Below are 14970 nucleotides of genomic sequence, written 5' to 3' on the forward strand. Positions count from 1 at the left end.
CTTATTTTTATTATTTCTTTTTCTCGGGAGTAAAAAATAAGGAAAAAACGAAAAAAGGAAAAAAAAAAATTCCCTTCCCTTCTCTTCCATTCTCCTGTCTACTGTTCTACGATTTCGTTGAGTTTGTGTTCAAAATTATCCTCGAATTTCTTAGGGTTTCCTTGATTTTCCCCATTTTAAGTGTCTCTCGCTCTCTCAGGTGAGCAATTTGACTTCAATTTCTCAGATTTGCTTTGTGGATTGTAATTTTTTGAAGTCAAAATTGATCAGTACTGATCGAAACCCTAGTTCTTGTTTAACTGCTAGAAATTTGGGGAAAAACTAAATAAAGGTAAATTTCATGGTTTTTATGAGCTCTAGTGTCCGATTCTGTAGTAGTTTAATGAATTTTCTTTATTAATTTGTTGGATTTAATGCATTTTGTTGTGGGGTTTGATTCTTAGAATCCTATGCTTTTGAAAAAGTCGAGATTTGATTTCCTAATGTAGTTTCCTTTCCTGCATTTTCGTTTCGTTGTGTTTAATTTTTAAGTTTGGCTACCTGCTTTAGATTGCTGAACTTTTTGACACTTCTTTAGTTTGATTAGCTAAACGTTAGGTCGTTGCAGGTTTTGAAAGTAGGATTGGTATCCATTAGGGTTTTCTAGTAAGAAATAAAGTTGAAACTTTTCATCAAAGTTGTGGTTTACTACCCATGATGCTTGATAGCGGTGGTGGAATATTATTTTTATTTTCCTTGTGCTTCCTAGACGAACTTGGAAATTAGGGTTTTCCATTTCTGACATGAAAAGATTCATAGAGACAACCCGTCTGACACCCGTTTCGACACAATTTTTTTTTGTTGCATATGTAATCATCTGAGGGCGAACATTGGCGCAACGGTAAAACGTTGTTGTGGTCACGGGTTCGAGTCTTAGGAGCGGCCTCTTGCCAAATAAATTGGTAAGGGAAGGCTTGCCCCCAGTACACCCTTGTGGTGGGACCCCTCCCCGGACCCTCGCTTAGCGGGGACGCGTAATGCACCGGGCCGCCCTCTTTATATGTAATCATCTGAAATATATAGATCACATATAACAAGATTATGATGCAACAATCTGTTTTGACACCCCTACTGGAAATATGCTTCTTGTAGACATTTTTCTCCTAATAATTGAGATCTGAAGACTGTTCCAATAGATAAACAAGAGATGGAAAATGTATTGCCAACATGTTGAAATCAATTTGTTATTCTGATTATTAGCAGGAAGGCTTGGACCGTATCATTTGTTCATTGTTGAGAAATGAGTGAGAAAGTGATGTTCATAAGGCTTTCTGGTGACAATTTCTGTCCAGATAATAGAGAAGAGAAGGTCCAAAGAACAATGATTGATTGCCTTAGCCTAGACTTTTACCAAGCCAGAGTCATAAATTAGTTTACGATCTCTCATTAATGCATCATTATCATGACAAACTTTCTTTATCATCTTTTTGTCTATCTCATCTTCTCTCAACTGGTGTTGCTTCATTTGGTTTTGCAGGAAGTAGGAGATCAAAGGGAGAAAACCTTGAAAATTCTGAAGCTACAATCAAGGAGCTTTTAGAATTTTGTCATGCCTTAGCATGGAGATGGATTCACATTTCTACTTAAATTCTAAGGTGCATTTTCCTGCAGAGAATAATTCAACTCAGCATGGAGATCCTGTTATTGCACCACCTATCCCAGATCATGTTGAGCCACAACTTCCAGGTATGTTATTCTGGTTATATTTGTTTCTACAGATTGTAGGTTCTCTAGTCAATATGCTGTTCAGAGGGTAATACTGTTACAACTTCAAATATAATAAATTACCATTGCAGCCAAAAAGCCAACGAGGCAGTGGGCTGCTTGGACGCGTCAAGAGGAAGAAAGTTTCTTCACAGCATTACGACAAGTTGGCAAGGTATGTTAATACTTGTGTATATTTACATTCCAGAGTTTCTTTTCTTTTTTTCTTTTTTGATAAATTGCTTTCAATATGACTTGGATGCAGAACTTTGAAAAGATTACTCGTCGAGTACAGAGCAAAAATAAGGATCAGGTGGATTGTTATGGCGTTTAGCTTCACTTGTTATTTGGTGTTTCCAATGCATTTGTTAATCTTTATCTCTCTTTTATGTTTGCAGGTCAGACATTATTACTATCGTCTTGTGAGGCGTATGAACAAGTTGCTGGGACCAGGACTGTGTTTAGATGCCAAAAACTCTAAAGATACTAATGCTGCGATGCTTCGATGGTAATATTAGGTGTAGAGTGGATTGCTTTTTTTTTTCTTTCCATACAAGCATGCATTTTGAATTGAGAAAATTTGTCAAAAAATAGATTTGGGGCAGGAAGATCCTGAAAACATAAGTAGCATGTATTTTCTGATGGATGATTATTTATATAAGCCAACATAAAAGCCGTATAGAATTTAGCATAACAATCAAGGATTTCGGCATTCTCCTATTTGGTTTCAATCATGAAAAGCAGCATTTTTTGTTGTCAAATTGATTATTTTCTTCTGGATCACATAACCTGGATTTATTTTCCTTTATATTGAATTTTGACTTTCTTCAGGTGGTCTTTATTGGAAAAGTACAGCTGTAAAGCCTCTAAGCTTCACTTGAAGCCACGGAGGTTTAAGATATTTATAGAAGCGCTGGTTAGTTTCTTCTGTCAAAATGTTTGAAAAAATTGATGCAGTTTTGATTGTGAAACTTGATTTACTTCTGGACACAACTGATTAGTATATCTTTCCCATGAAGGAAAATCAACTCATGAAAGACCGAAAGAAGACTGTTAGGAAACGTCCTTCACAGGTGGATAATGGTTCCCTAACAGCTCCTAGCGCTGTTACAAGTCAGAATAGGATATCTGGAAATGAGACTAGAACAGTTAAACTAGTTCTTGTGGACAGTCAAAACTTACAAAGGTTAGGTGCTGGAAAGGGTTCGATAAAGCGCAATGTTAACATAGGCGTTATCCGCAGTAATAGGGGTGACTCAACTGTAATGAAACCTCCAAGACAAAGAAGGAAACAAGGTGATTATCTTCTCATGGTCTTCTACTGTTCTTGATACAAAGTTTGAATTGTACTGATCTTGAGATGCGAAATGGTCTAATCCTTAAACTGTCTGCAATCAACCTTTAGTAAAAGGGATGTGGATTTAGGTCCTTATGGAAAGAATTATTGCATAAAATAGAGGGGGCCGGGGCACACTATGTGCAAAGGCATAATGATAACAAAAATCAAAAGAAAATGTGAGGACATTCAATTTCGGGAAAAGACCCACTCCCAAGTTCCATAGCTTTTGGTTCTCTATCCCTAACATGATTTTCTTACCTCCAGAAAGAAAGGTCTTCCCTTTTTGGCTTGTTGTGGGCGAGGAGGGATTTAAACTCCAGACACTGTGGCTCGTAGCCACGTGCTCTAATTTTCTGAGCTACAGGCCTCACCCTGTCTTCAGTGGATCTGTTCCCAGGGGTACCCTAAAAAAGAACTTCTCACCCTCCCCAGCCATTTCGGGTTAAGAAGATGCTAAAGCGCCTCTCTCTCTATAAGAACGATGCGTTCTGAGGTGTGAGGTGGGAGAAAAAGGATTTCATATTTTGGGTTTTGAATAAGACCTTTTCATTTTTTTTCATATTAAAAAAAAAAAAAGAAGTTTTGAGATCGTAAGCTTATATCCTGCTCCCGAGATGTGCTTATCTAATTTCTTGATTTATTAAATGTGCCTTATTTTTAGAATGCTAAAATGCAACTTCTAGTAAGTTCCTTTCGCGCTGAATATGAATAGTTTGTAGCTGACATTTTTGCTATTATTATTAATTTATTAGCAGGTGTTGCCTCGGCAGCTGCATATAAAAAATGGGAAAAGGCCGCAATTGCTGGGGTTTCCTTGGTTGCTGATGCTGCTGAGCATTTGGAGCGGACGGCCACCGATAAAGAGGTTGTACATGACCATGGTATAGCGGGTGAGTTTGACCATTTTTTTTCCCCAGCAAGTTTGAAATCAATGCTACATAAATTTCAACAAGCAATAACTCTTTACATTTAATTTCCAGAAACAAAGAGTCATGACCCTATCGAAAAAGATCTGCCCTCTTTGCTCGTTTTCTCCCAAAATCACTATGTTGAGAGCAATGCTCATGCTAACATGAAACTGAAGCTCCAATTATTCCCTATCGATGAGGGCACTCGAAGAGCCTTAGAAATGGTGAGCACACATTATTCCCTATCTATGAGGGCACTTAAATGTTAAGGAATTTTTGTTTTCCAGTAACCCTGTTTAATTCTGTTCTCTGTCTCCAGGATAATCACAATCCGCATCTGGAGCTCACTCTTAGTACCCGGAAAAAGATTTCGTCGGTGATGGAACACCTAAATCGAAAATGGGGCGGATCTAGTATAGCATCTGGAGAGTTAATGCTTTTTCCTTACAGTGCTCATAGAGAAAATCTAGCTGGTTATCAAAGTTGGACACAAGACTCCATTGTTTGTGCAGCAGATGTATACTCTACTATAGGAAGCCCTTCCGTTTTCCGCTTGAGGTTTGTTCTAATTTTCTTTCCAACTGCATTTCTTGTGCTCAACCCAAATGGATGCTAACTGACATATACAATTAAAGGTATGGCTGGTTTTCCAAGGATGAGTTCCCACCTATGGCATTTCAAGCTCCGTCAGCATCAAGTTTAAGTCCTAGTAGGGATACTAGGGGCATGGAAAATGAAAGGAGGAAGCTTGTCGATTCTGTACCTGTATCTGGGCTATCAACCAGTGATCAGTCTGAGAAACATATGGATGTTTGCAGGGTTCAACTATCTGCAGTAGACCAGAGTGAGGTTTCTGCATGCAAGCCTGCAGATAGGTCCAATGAGATGTGCGAGTATGTTGCTACAGGTACCGGAAATAACTTAGTCGAGACCTCGGATCCGGTAGCAAGTGAATCATGGAATGAAAAGGGAAGTGATGATAGGATGGATATAAAACAATTGAGTGATACTGTAAGTGTACCAGATCTGTCTCGTACTTTTTTGGATGGCACTTCAAACTATAATGCTTGTGTTTATCATCTTAATCATGTATCTCATGTTAGACCCTTTCATAGTTATTGAAGGTGTGCTTCAGGTGCTAGACTCCAGGCATGTTGCCTGAGAAGTCAAAAGGCAGGCTTTATTCTAGAAGCGCGCACCTGAGTATGCCTTTGCGAGCCTAGCGCCTTGGTAGAGGCATGCCTAGGCGCAACTTTATAAGCCAGTCAGTTCTTTTTTTAGGTTCCAAGTTAAAAGTGGTTGATTTAATCTCAACCCTTCCATATCTATATCATCTATGGTTGATGAAAGTTTATCTTCTAGTTTCCGAGAAAGAACTCCTACAGAGTTCTTAGAGATGATGAGGAAGAAGAATCTGACTTTTTAGATGAGTTCCTTGAATATGAAAAGAATGAGATCGAGAACCTTAAGGGTGAATTTGATGTTGGAGATGATGATAATGGTGGTGATGACTTAGATGAGTTATGAATATGGATTTTGACCTAAAGTAGTTATTAGACTATTAGTTAATGAAATTAGGTTGTGATTGAATTGAACTTTAGTTTTTAGATTTAGAATCTATTATTATGAATTATGATTATGGAAGAGCTAATAGTTAATTTGGAACTTATTTCATGCTAGAATTTATGATTAAGATCACGAATAATTGGATATGATTTAGTGTTGGCATAAAGGCTTATTTGGCCCTTGTGGTATGCAAAATTTTGTCATTTGGCCCCATAATATCATTTGGTAACATTTGCCCCCTGAGGTATTCCCATATGTGACACAATATTTGACACGTGACATGTACACATGACAATTGTTTTAATTATTTTTTTCCAATATAGAGTTAATATGTGGATACATAAGGAAAAAACAATTCTTTATTTATCCACATGTGGGAATACCTCGGGGGAAAATGTCACCTATGAGAATACCTCAGGGCCCGATACTGTTACGTATCTGAGTATCCAGTACCGCAAGTTTGAAAATTTTGGATACGGGAACACCGTCCTAACTTTGGTGGTTTTATATAGAAACATTCTCTTTAACTTCTGTACCCAACTTGTAAATGCTTAGGATGACTTGAGATTGAGCAATGACACTGCTCTCTCTGCTGGCGAATGGGCAGACAGCCTCACCAACATTAACATTGGAGATCTGTTGTCAGAAGTACCAAATGACGCGCCTACTGCTCAAATCGACCAGTGTCTACAGCAAATGCCATTCAGCTGCGATTCATTCGATGCTGCCATTGCTGCTCATATGTCAAAGCATCAACATATGATGGTATTTCAATCTACGGTGACATCCAATACATCGTCGATTTGGGACGCTGAAGAAACATGCGATGCCTTCTCGTTTCAGAAGAATTATGCTGAGCGCCAGCAAATTCCTACTTCTACTGCTGTTGACACTCTGGTTACTTGCAAAGAGCAAATTCCTACTTCTACTGCTGTTGACTCTCTAATTACTTGCAAAGAGGCGAACTCGACGATCTCGGGCTCCTTTGCTGAGGTATTGTTATATCTCAACATAATTGGTTTAAAGCCCTATTTGGACCCTTGGTATCCAAATTTTTGTCATTCGACTCATGTGGTATCATTTGGTAACATTTGCCCCCTTAAGTATTGTCTTAGGTGAGATTTGATCCATTTTGAATGAAAAATTATTTGATTTGTCTAATTTTTCACATGGCATAATTTTTAACATGCGACATTTATACGTGACAATTGTTTTAAATTTTTTTTTTATTTTCATATAGACTTAATATGTGGATAAATAAGGAATTTTTTTTTCTTATTTATTACTATATTAAGTCTATATGGAAAAAAATAATTAAACAATTGTCATGTGTATATTCACGTGTCAAAAATTGTATCATGTGGCAAGAATTAACAAATCGGTTAACTTTTCATCCAAAATAGGTTAAATGTCACATATGGAAATACCTCAGGAGGCAAATGTTACCAAATGATACCATAGGGGGCAAATGATAAAATTTTGGATACCACATGGGCTAAATAAGCCTCAGCCTTTATGCCCAACATATTTTTACTGCATCATTGTCAAACCATGGGTTGAACATTAATGTCTATTAGATCATGCAGAAATTACACAGTAGACAAGAGCCTGTGGATTATCCTGCTGATGAAAACCATTTTGATACTCCTCCACCCGATTTTCAAGCTGTGGAAAACTCGCCCAAAGATTTTACCGGGCTAAGTGATATCTATTGGGTATGTTCTCTTTCAACATTTCTTTTTAAGCCCCATATTAGAGCTGTAAATCTCTCACATGATTTACAGAAAGAATCCATTTGACACGATTCATTTTCCTTGCATTTAATCATATATAATCATAAGTGGCGGATACATGATTGGTCCGCTGGGGGCCAATTTTACATGTGAGTGCGTAATTTTTTTCTTAATGGAACTCGCCCAATTTTTTTTTTTTTTTGCTAATATATACATGTTATCATCTGAGTGGTCAGAACCAATTTTTACTTTTACGTACCACTATAAAACTTCCCAAAGTTAAGCTAGATTTGGACTACAAAAGTAATATTGCGTCATTCCGAACAAACTTAGAAAAATTTATCACCTATCATATACGAACTCAATGAGTTAATTAATCATTCAGAACCTGAAATTGTGGGGGCGAAACCATCCATAGTACGGGTAGTTCCAACATCCAGTGGGCTGCATCCATCCAAGGTAGGGGTGGTTCCGGCGGTCCGGGGGTCTGGCTCCTCCAGGCCCCTACTGTCTCCGCCCCAGATAATCATGTGGGATTTATATCATACAACACGATTATGACATAACAACCCATTTTTACACCCCTTACCCCATATCCTTTTTGAGCATGAGATAGCATACAAGATATGTTAATGGGTTCTCTAATTACTGGCTTAATACATATCTACCTCCAACTTGTATTCAAACGCCTAATAACCTCCTAAACTTCCAAAACGGCTTTTTAACCTCCTCATCTTGCTTAAACTGTCATAGCTACACATGGCGGTATCACACATTGTAGGTATCACCTATGTTAAAAAAACAAGGCCGTCACTGCCTAGGCGCTCGAAATCGAGAATCCGCCCTGGTTTTCTCCGATTAGTCCCTTTGAGCGGGTTTTTTGCCCCTTGGAGATTTTTAGCCGCCTGGGCCGCCGCTTATACGCTGCCTAAGCAACAATGAACGAAAGAATTTTTTATTATTAATTCTTTTTGCTTTATTATAATTCACTTTTGAACATTGTCGCATAGTTATTTGTGAATTGTGTTTATTATTTTCAGATATTTTGGTTTAATTTCATTGTCACTTGTTTTCATGATATGATTTATGATTTCAAGGTCATTGTTTAATAGCTTGTGAAAATTATATTTTATTTGTTTGAGTTGCTTTAATGATATTCATAGTTGTTAAATCGAGATTCGACTCGTGACTTGAAATATCATTTTGCAAATCGGGACTCGTGAATCGAATCGAATTGTAAGATTCAGATCAAATTCAAAATGCTATAAAAAAAATAAAATATTAACCATATTTAACTTTAAATATTAGTCCAAAAATGCAATTTTAATATCTAAATAGAAATTTACCAAAAAAAATATCTAAATAGAAATTATATCAAGTTATAAAAGAAAGTAGTGACAGACAGAACATAGAAAATATAATGAATAGAGAGTAGAAAAAGATAATAACAAATTAATAGAAAAAAAAGAGGGAAGGTTTTACAATTTGTAAAGTGAAGAGTCATCTAATTGAAACTATTTGTGTTTCATAACTTCGTTTTTTTGTTTTTGTAAAGTGAATAGTTCTTCTGCTGTACGTTTTTGAGTTGTTAAAAATTGTTTTTTTTTTTAAATGGTGGCCTGAATGACCGAATCGGGTGACTCAGTGAATCGACCGAATCGGTGGTGACTCGGCCGATTCATGAAGCTTCTGAGTCGTACCATAGATACGACTCGAATTCTTCATGAATCGAATCGTACGAGTCGCGACTCGCACGATTCTAACAATTATGATATTGTTGTTGAAATGTTGATCTTTGTCCATTTTTAAGGATATATGTGACAAATATAAGTGTTTTTATACGACTCGAATTCTTCATGAATCGAATCGTACGAGTCGCGACTCATACGATTCTAACAACTATGATATTGTTGTTGAAATGTTGATCTTTGTCCATTTTTAAGGATATATGTGACAAATATAAGTGTTTTTCTATATTATTATTTTTAGATAATATAATATATATTTTAATTAAATTAACAAATAAAAAAAAATGTTGATAAAAAGAAACAAATAAAAAATACAAATCGGATTAATCTCGATTAATTCTCGAGACCCTTGTCCGTCTGACTAGCGTCTAGTGTTTTTTACAACCTTATGCATTACGAGCAGTTGAGGTGGAAAAAAGATTGAACAGGTTGAGGTAGTGGAAGTCGTTTCAAGCAAATACAGTGGCAGAAAGGTCGTTTTAAAAGTTCGGGGGTCATTAGGCGTTTGAGTCCAAGTTGGAGGGGTTGAGTATATATTAAGCCCTAATTATTTGTTCCTAATCAATAGCGAATAGCGATTCGGGAAGCACTAACGTGGAATAAATTGTCAGGTAGAAATAATGTAGTAGTAGTTCAATCGGATTGTGTTTCGGTTGTTCAATCCATTAATAAATCGGCTCATTATTTATCATATTTGACCGATGTGGTTTATGAGTGTGTCAATTTCATTAAAGAGTTAGATAACGTTCAATCTCTTATGTCAAGCGTTCAACGAATTTTGCAGTTCATTGCTTAACTAAGGTGGTAGTTTCTGTGTCTGTGTCTGTTGGTGGAGTGTGGGAATGTCCACCTCCTTCTCGATGTATTGGTTTCAGATTTAATTTAATGAAGAATGCAACCTAACTTTTCTTCTCTATTTGTTTTTCTGGTCATGCAGCCTGAATCTTTAGGACCTTTCGATCTTGAAATGGCGTCGACGACGACCAAATACCACACGGAAGACTTTATGCTAACCGATAGCCTTAGCGGTCTGAACCGTCTGATAGCCAGCAGTTTGGATGCCTTTCAGAATTGCTCCTTCTTTGGGTTGGACAAGAAAGAATCATCAACACAACAACCAGCAGCCGATGCCCGAGAAAGTTCCTTGTTTTCCGATTTCAAAATCGGAAGCCAGGTCTGAAACTTCTCGTCGGAGCTGAGTCTCACAAACATAACAAACGACTAATTGATTTTCTATGTCGCTGACGCAAGGAGAGTGCTGAAGGGGTTGGTGCAAGCCAAGAAAATCCTTTTCTGTCGAAAACAGGTTCCCTGACCGGAGTCGAGTCTCCGGCCAGCATGTGTACAAATACAGACAGATATCGAGAATTTCATACAAAAGTTTTTTTTTTCCCTCGACTTGTAACTTTGATTACCATCATGTAAATTACTGTTAACTGTGCAACCAACCCTGTTGGGGGTAAAAAGGACCATTTTTCTTTTATTTTTATTTTTCATGTTAATCTGATCCGAGATCATAATCATAAAATTTTATTTAAATAATTAAAAAATCCACAAAAAAAATATATAAAAATTTGAAAAACATGAAATTAGTATATAGTTTTTCGGTGTTTTTTTTTCATTTTTACCGTTTTGTCCTATTTTTCTTTTTTCGTTTTCAGTTTTTTACGTTTTTTTTTGTGTTTTTGAGAATGACGAGAGGTGAGATTTGATAAATGAGAGGTCAAATAAAACTCTAAAAGTAGAATTTAGAATTACATGATTTGGATGTAATGAGAATTCAAGCAATTTTTTAATGTAATGAGAATTGCAATGGTAACGAGCCTTCAATGTAATGGACATTCCATTACAATTTATAAAGGTCATTACATCTTACCAAATGTGTCCTAAAAGTGTAATGTAATATTTATCAATTTAATTAGATTTGTTATATATAGATCGGATTTCTAGACTCGGTTCAAATCTAGTTTAGCATTTACCATTTTAACTAGGTTCGGACTGAAACGGGTTTAGCTTGAAAATCAAATTTCGAGTTTAGCCTAAACGAGATTCTCATTATATATTTTTTATTTTTAAATTATATTATTACATCAAAAATTAAATTTGAATTTTATTTTACATTTAACTAACTACTATATTTTCATTTTATCATTCCATGTTTTTTCTTTAAAATATATTAGGATTTTATACTTTTATTTCTAGTATTTTCAAATTCAGTTACTGCCTTAAAAAAAAACTGATAAACCAATTTTAAAAGGGAGAATTACTAAACTAGCCCCTTTTAAGAGGTTAGTTTACATTTCTAGCATCTTTCAAATTTTTTTACAAAACTAACATATTTCAACAAATTCTTTCATCTTTGCCCTCATCTTCTTCCTAAACAGAACTCCATCTCTCTAACGTATCAAACGATGTGATAGGAAGAGGAGGAAGAACGAGAAGCGACGACGACACATTCAAAGAGGTGGAGAAGCGAAAGGCGGCGATAGGAAGAGAAGGAGAAGCGAACGGCGAGGAGAAAGAAGGAGAAACGAATGGCGGCGATAAGAAGAGGATGAGAAGAAGACGAACGACGAACGGAAGAGGAGGAAAAAGGCGACCCTTTTTCCGGCAATCTCGTCCCAATATATATTGTTTCTCTTCCTTTTTCATATTTTTCCTGGTCGTGCGAACCCCAAAACCAGTGGCATTGTTATCTGAAAATGCATTTTGGTTGGAATATCAGTTTCAGATTTTTCCCCGATAGTGTCGATATCTGTAGATATTTGTCGATATTTGTAGATATCTACAAATATCTACAGATATCTACAATATATGTAGATATTTGTCGATATCGACAACACATATCTACAAATATCTACATATATCTACAGATATCTACAAATGCAATATCTACAAATATCTACAGATATCTACAGATATCGACACTGTCGGGGGAAATCTGAAACTGATATTCCAACCAAAATGCATTTTCAGATAACAATGTCACTGTTTTTGGGGTTCGGACGATCAGGAAAAACATGAAAAAGGAAGAAAAACAATATATATTGGGACGAGATTGCCGGAAAAAGGGTCGTCTTCTTCCTCCTCTTCCGTTCGACGTTCGCCTTCTTCTCCTCCTCTTCCTATCACCGCCATTCGTTTCTCCTTCTTTCTCATCGTCGTTCGCTTCTCCTCCTCTTCCTATCGCCGCCTTTCGCTTCTCCACCTCTTTGAGTGTGCCGCCGTTGCTTCTCGTTCTTCCTCCTCTTCCTATCGTAGCGTTTGATACGTTAGAGAGATGAAGTTCTGTTTAGGAAGAAGATGAGGGCAAAGATGGAAGTTGTCTGTTAAAATATGTTAGTTTTGTAAATTTTTTTGAAAGAGGCTATAAATGTAAACTAACCCCTTAAAAGGGGCTAGTTTAGTAATTCTCCCATTTTAAAATTAGTGTCATAATTAGAATTTTTTTTTTACTAATGACACTTGTAAATATTTAATATATTTAGACCTAGTGACCTACGAATAGGCCTAGTGACCAATTCATAGATCTATAAAGTGTCCTTTGTTTTGTGTGTTTCAGGAAATAAAGAAAAGATGTTTCATTCTTTTTTATTGATATTTATTTTATTAATATTACCCATTTTTAGTTTCTGATTTACCCCAATCTATTCTAATCTCATTCTGGTTTGGGTAATTAATTTAGGGTCAAATATAGGAATATCATAATTAAATACAAAATTAGAAGTAAGTCATATCACTAAACTTAATTCTTAATATTATGATTTTACACCATAATTTAAAAATTATATACTTCAATTCATAAATAATAAACCCTAGAAAATATATTGTATACTTCTAATTTATAAATTCTAATCCTTAAAATATATTAAAAGTATTGATTTTACTAGTTTGACATAATCCAAAATTATGACTTGACATAGTTGTAAATAGTTTTTGAAATATGAATTTCTGTGTAATTTCCCCATTAATTTATTAGTCATCTTTTTTTACCTAACACACTGTTTAGTCCTCTATTTTAAAAAACACATTATAATGTCTCTATCTTTTGTTAATATTAACTCTTTGGTCCTTATATCTATATTTTTTAGATTTTTAACCGAACAAATCTTAGCTTTCAAGACAGCCATAGTACGATACAAAATAAATATTTTACTCTGTTATTTTCTGTCTATTTGTTTATGCTAAATATAACGGTTAAAAATCTTTAAAAATTAGACAGAAGGACCAAAGGGTTAATATTGATAAAAGATAGAGACACTGTAATGTGTTTTTCAAAATAGAGTGACTAAACAGTGTGTTAGGTAAAAAGATAGAGACTAATAAATTATTCTCCGTCCCCATCCCCATCCCCAATTTTTACAGTTATTTATTTCCCATTCACATCGGTTCGGATACCCGCGGTTTTCGGATAGAGAGAGAAGTGAGACTCTTAGAGGACGTTTGTTTTGAGAGTTTTAAGAAATGATAAGGAAAATATGAGGTTTATTCATTTTGTTCGTGATTGTTTTATTAATTCAATTATTCTTTTTGATTTACCCATTTTTCAGTTTTGGATCAATATATTTATTTTTTTATTTTTTTATTCTAAAATTAATTTCACTTTTAATCCTTGCATTTATATATTTTTATTTTTTTCCTAAAAAGTTATTTTTGACTAAATTTTACTTTTTGATTTTGTTTTGATCCTTATACTTTTATTTTTACTTTTATACCTAAAAATTATTTTGACCAAATTTTTTCTTTTATCATATTATTCAATTTTAATATTTATTTTTAATTATTTTAAAATGATTATTTTCTTTTTAAAATAGAACGATTATGCATTTTCTTTGATTAGTTTTATTTCAGCCTTCTCTATTTCACCATCTTTTGATTTTTTGTTTTTTGAAGAAAACCGTCTTTTGATTTTAATAGTGGAAGTAATTGATTTAATTCTTATATTTACAAAGTGATTGATTTATTAATACAGACATATATATGTATAAACAATTATTGTTAAAAACAATCCACAGCTCTAGTTTATTATTTCATTTGAACCAAACAATTACAAATGGAATCAGATGTATAACATTTTCTTTCCAGAACTGAAACAAACAGACAAGAGAATTCAAAGTTCTTTCTTCTTATTTCCCTTTCTTGATTCCATTCTGTTACTCATAAGGGATTTAAGGAGTGACTAAGAATATCTTGGAAATGATTTTTAATCCAAACTCCTTAAATTTTATCTTAAAAGCCTAACAAAGGAATCTCTTAGAGATGCTTTTACTCGTAAAGTCAAACCGTAGTTGATAAGCATGGAGAGTTGTATTAATTTAAGGTTAAAAGTGGCATGTTTCACATTTGATTTGTATTTTATCATTTTATATGTTACATAATTGACATGTGCAATCCATTTTATTCCTTGCTAGAAACTTCTTAGAAATTTGTCACTAGTTAACATGCCCAACCATTTAATTATGCCATTTCTTCCGCAGCAAATTGCTATATTAATTCACTATTCTTCCCCTTTATCATAAAATTTTGTATATATATATAAATTAAGAGTTTGATTGTTGACTTGTTCTTCAAAAGTTCCTGATACAATCAGTAAAATTATTAGGAGAAAAATACTGAAAATGGAATCCAGAATCTATCCTAAAAAGAAAGAAAATTAGTTTGGTGTATAATCTTCAATTTGTCCCACTAATATGTACAAACTTATAGGTGACTTCCCACTTTAGTGTACAAAAGTTAAAAATGACCGGTCAATGTGAAATCAACGCACCATGTCAACAGTTTGACAGGTAAACTGACTCGGTAATTAGTTTACAGACTCGGTAACCGTTGACTTAACCTGGTGAAACTTCATCTTTTAACCATTCAACTTTAACCATTTTTATATTATTTTTACTTAGGGAGATGAAATGTTTATTGACTAAAACTTATTTAAT

At 34.8% G+C, this 14970-nt stretch overlaps 1 protein-coding gene across 4 annotated transcripts; it reads left to right on the forward strand.

Annotated features, from left to right (window-relative positions):
• On the forward strand, positions 1-10520 carry LOC136208659 (TSL-kinase interacting protein 1). Of its 4 annotated transcripts, none has more exons than XM_065999752.1 (14): positions 1-199; positions 1517-1725; positions 1836-1918; positions 2009-2056; positions 2142-2251; positions 2575-2659; positions 2763-3039; positions 3835-3972; positions 4063-4214; positions 4310-4548; positions 4626-5001; positions 6112-6549; positions 7134-7271; positions 9975-10520. In XM_065999752.1, the coding sequence occupies exons 2-14, from the start codon at positions 1599-1601 to the stop codon at positions 10215-10217; spliced, it is 2454 nt and encodes an 817-aa protein (XP_065855824.1). In that variant the 5' UTR covers positions 1-199; positions 1517-1598; the 3' UTR covers positions 10218-10520. The 4 variants fall into 4 exon arrangements, with proteins under 4 accessions (XP_065855824.1, XP_065855826.1, XP_065855827.1 ...); XM_065999754.1 differs by having other exon boundaries at positions 3838-3972; XM_065999755.1 differs by having other exon boundaries at positions 2-199; positions 7143-7271.
• The last annotated feature ends 4450 nt before the right edge of the window (positions 10521-14970 follow it).

This window comes from Euphorbia lathyris, chromosome 10 (assembly GCF_963576675.1).
Source record: "Euphorbia lathyris chromosome 10, ddEupLath1.1, whole genome shotgun sequence".
Lineage (NCBI taxonomy): Eukaryota > Viridiplantae > Streptophyta > Magnoliopsida > Malpighiales > Euphorbiaceae > Euphorbia > Euphorbia lathyris.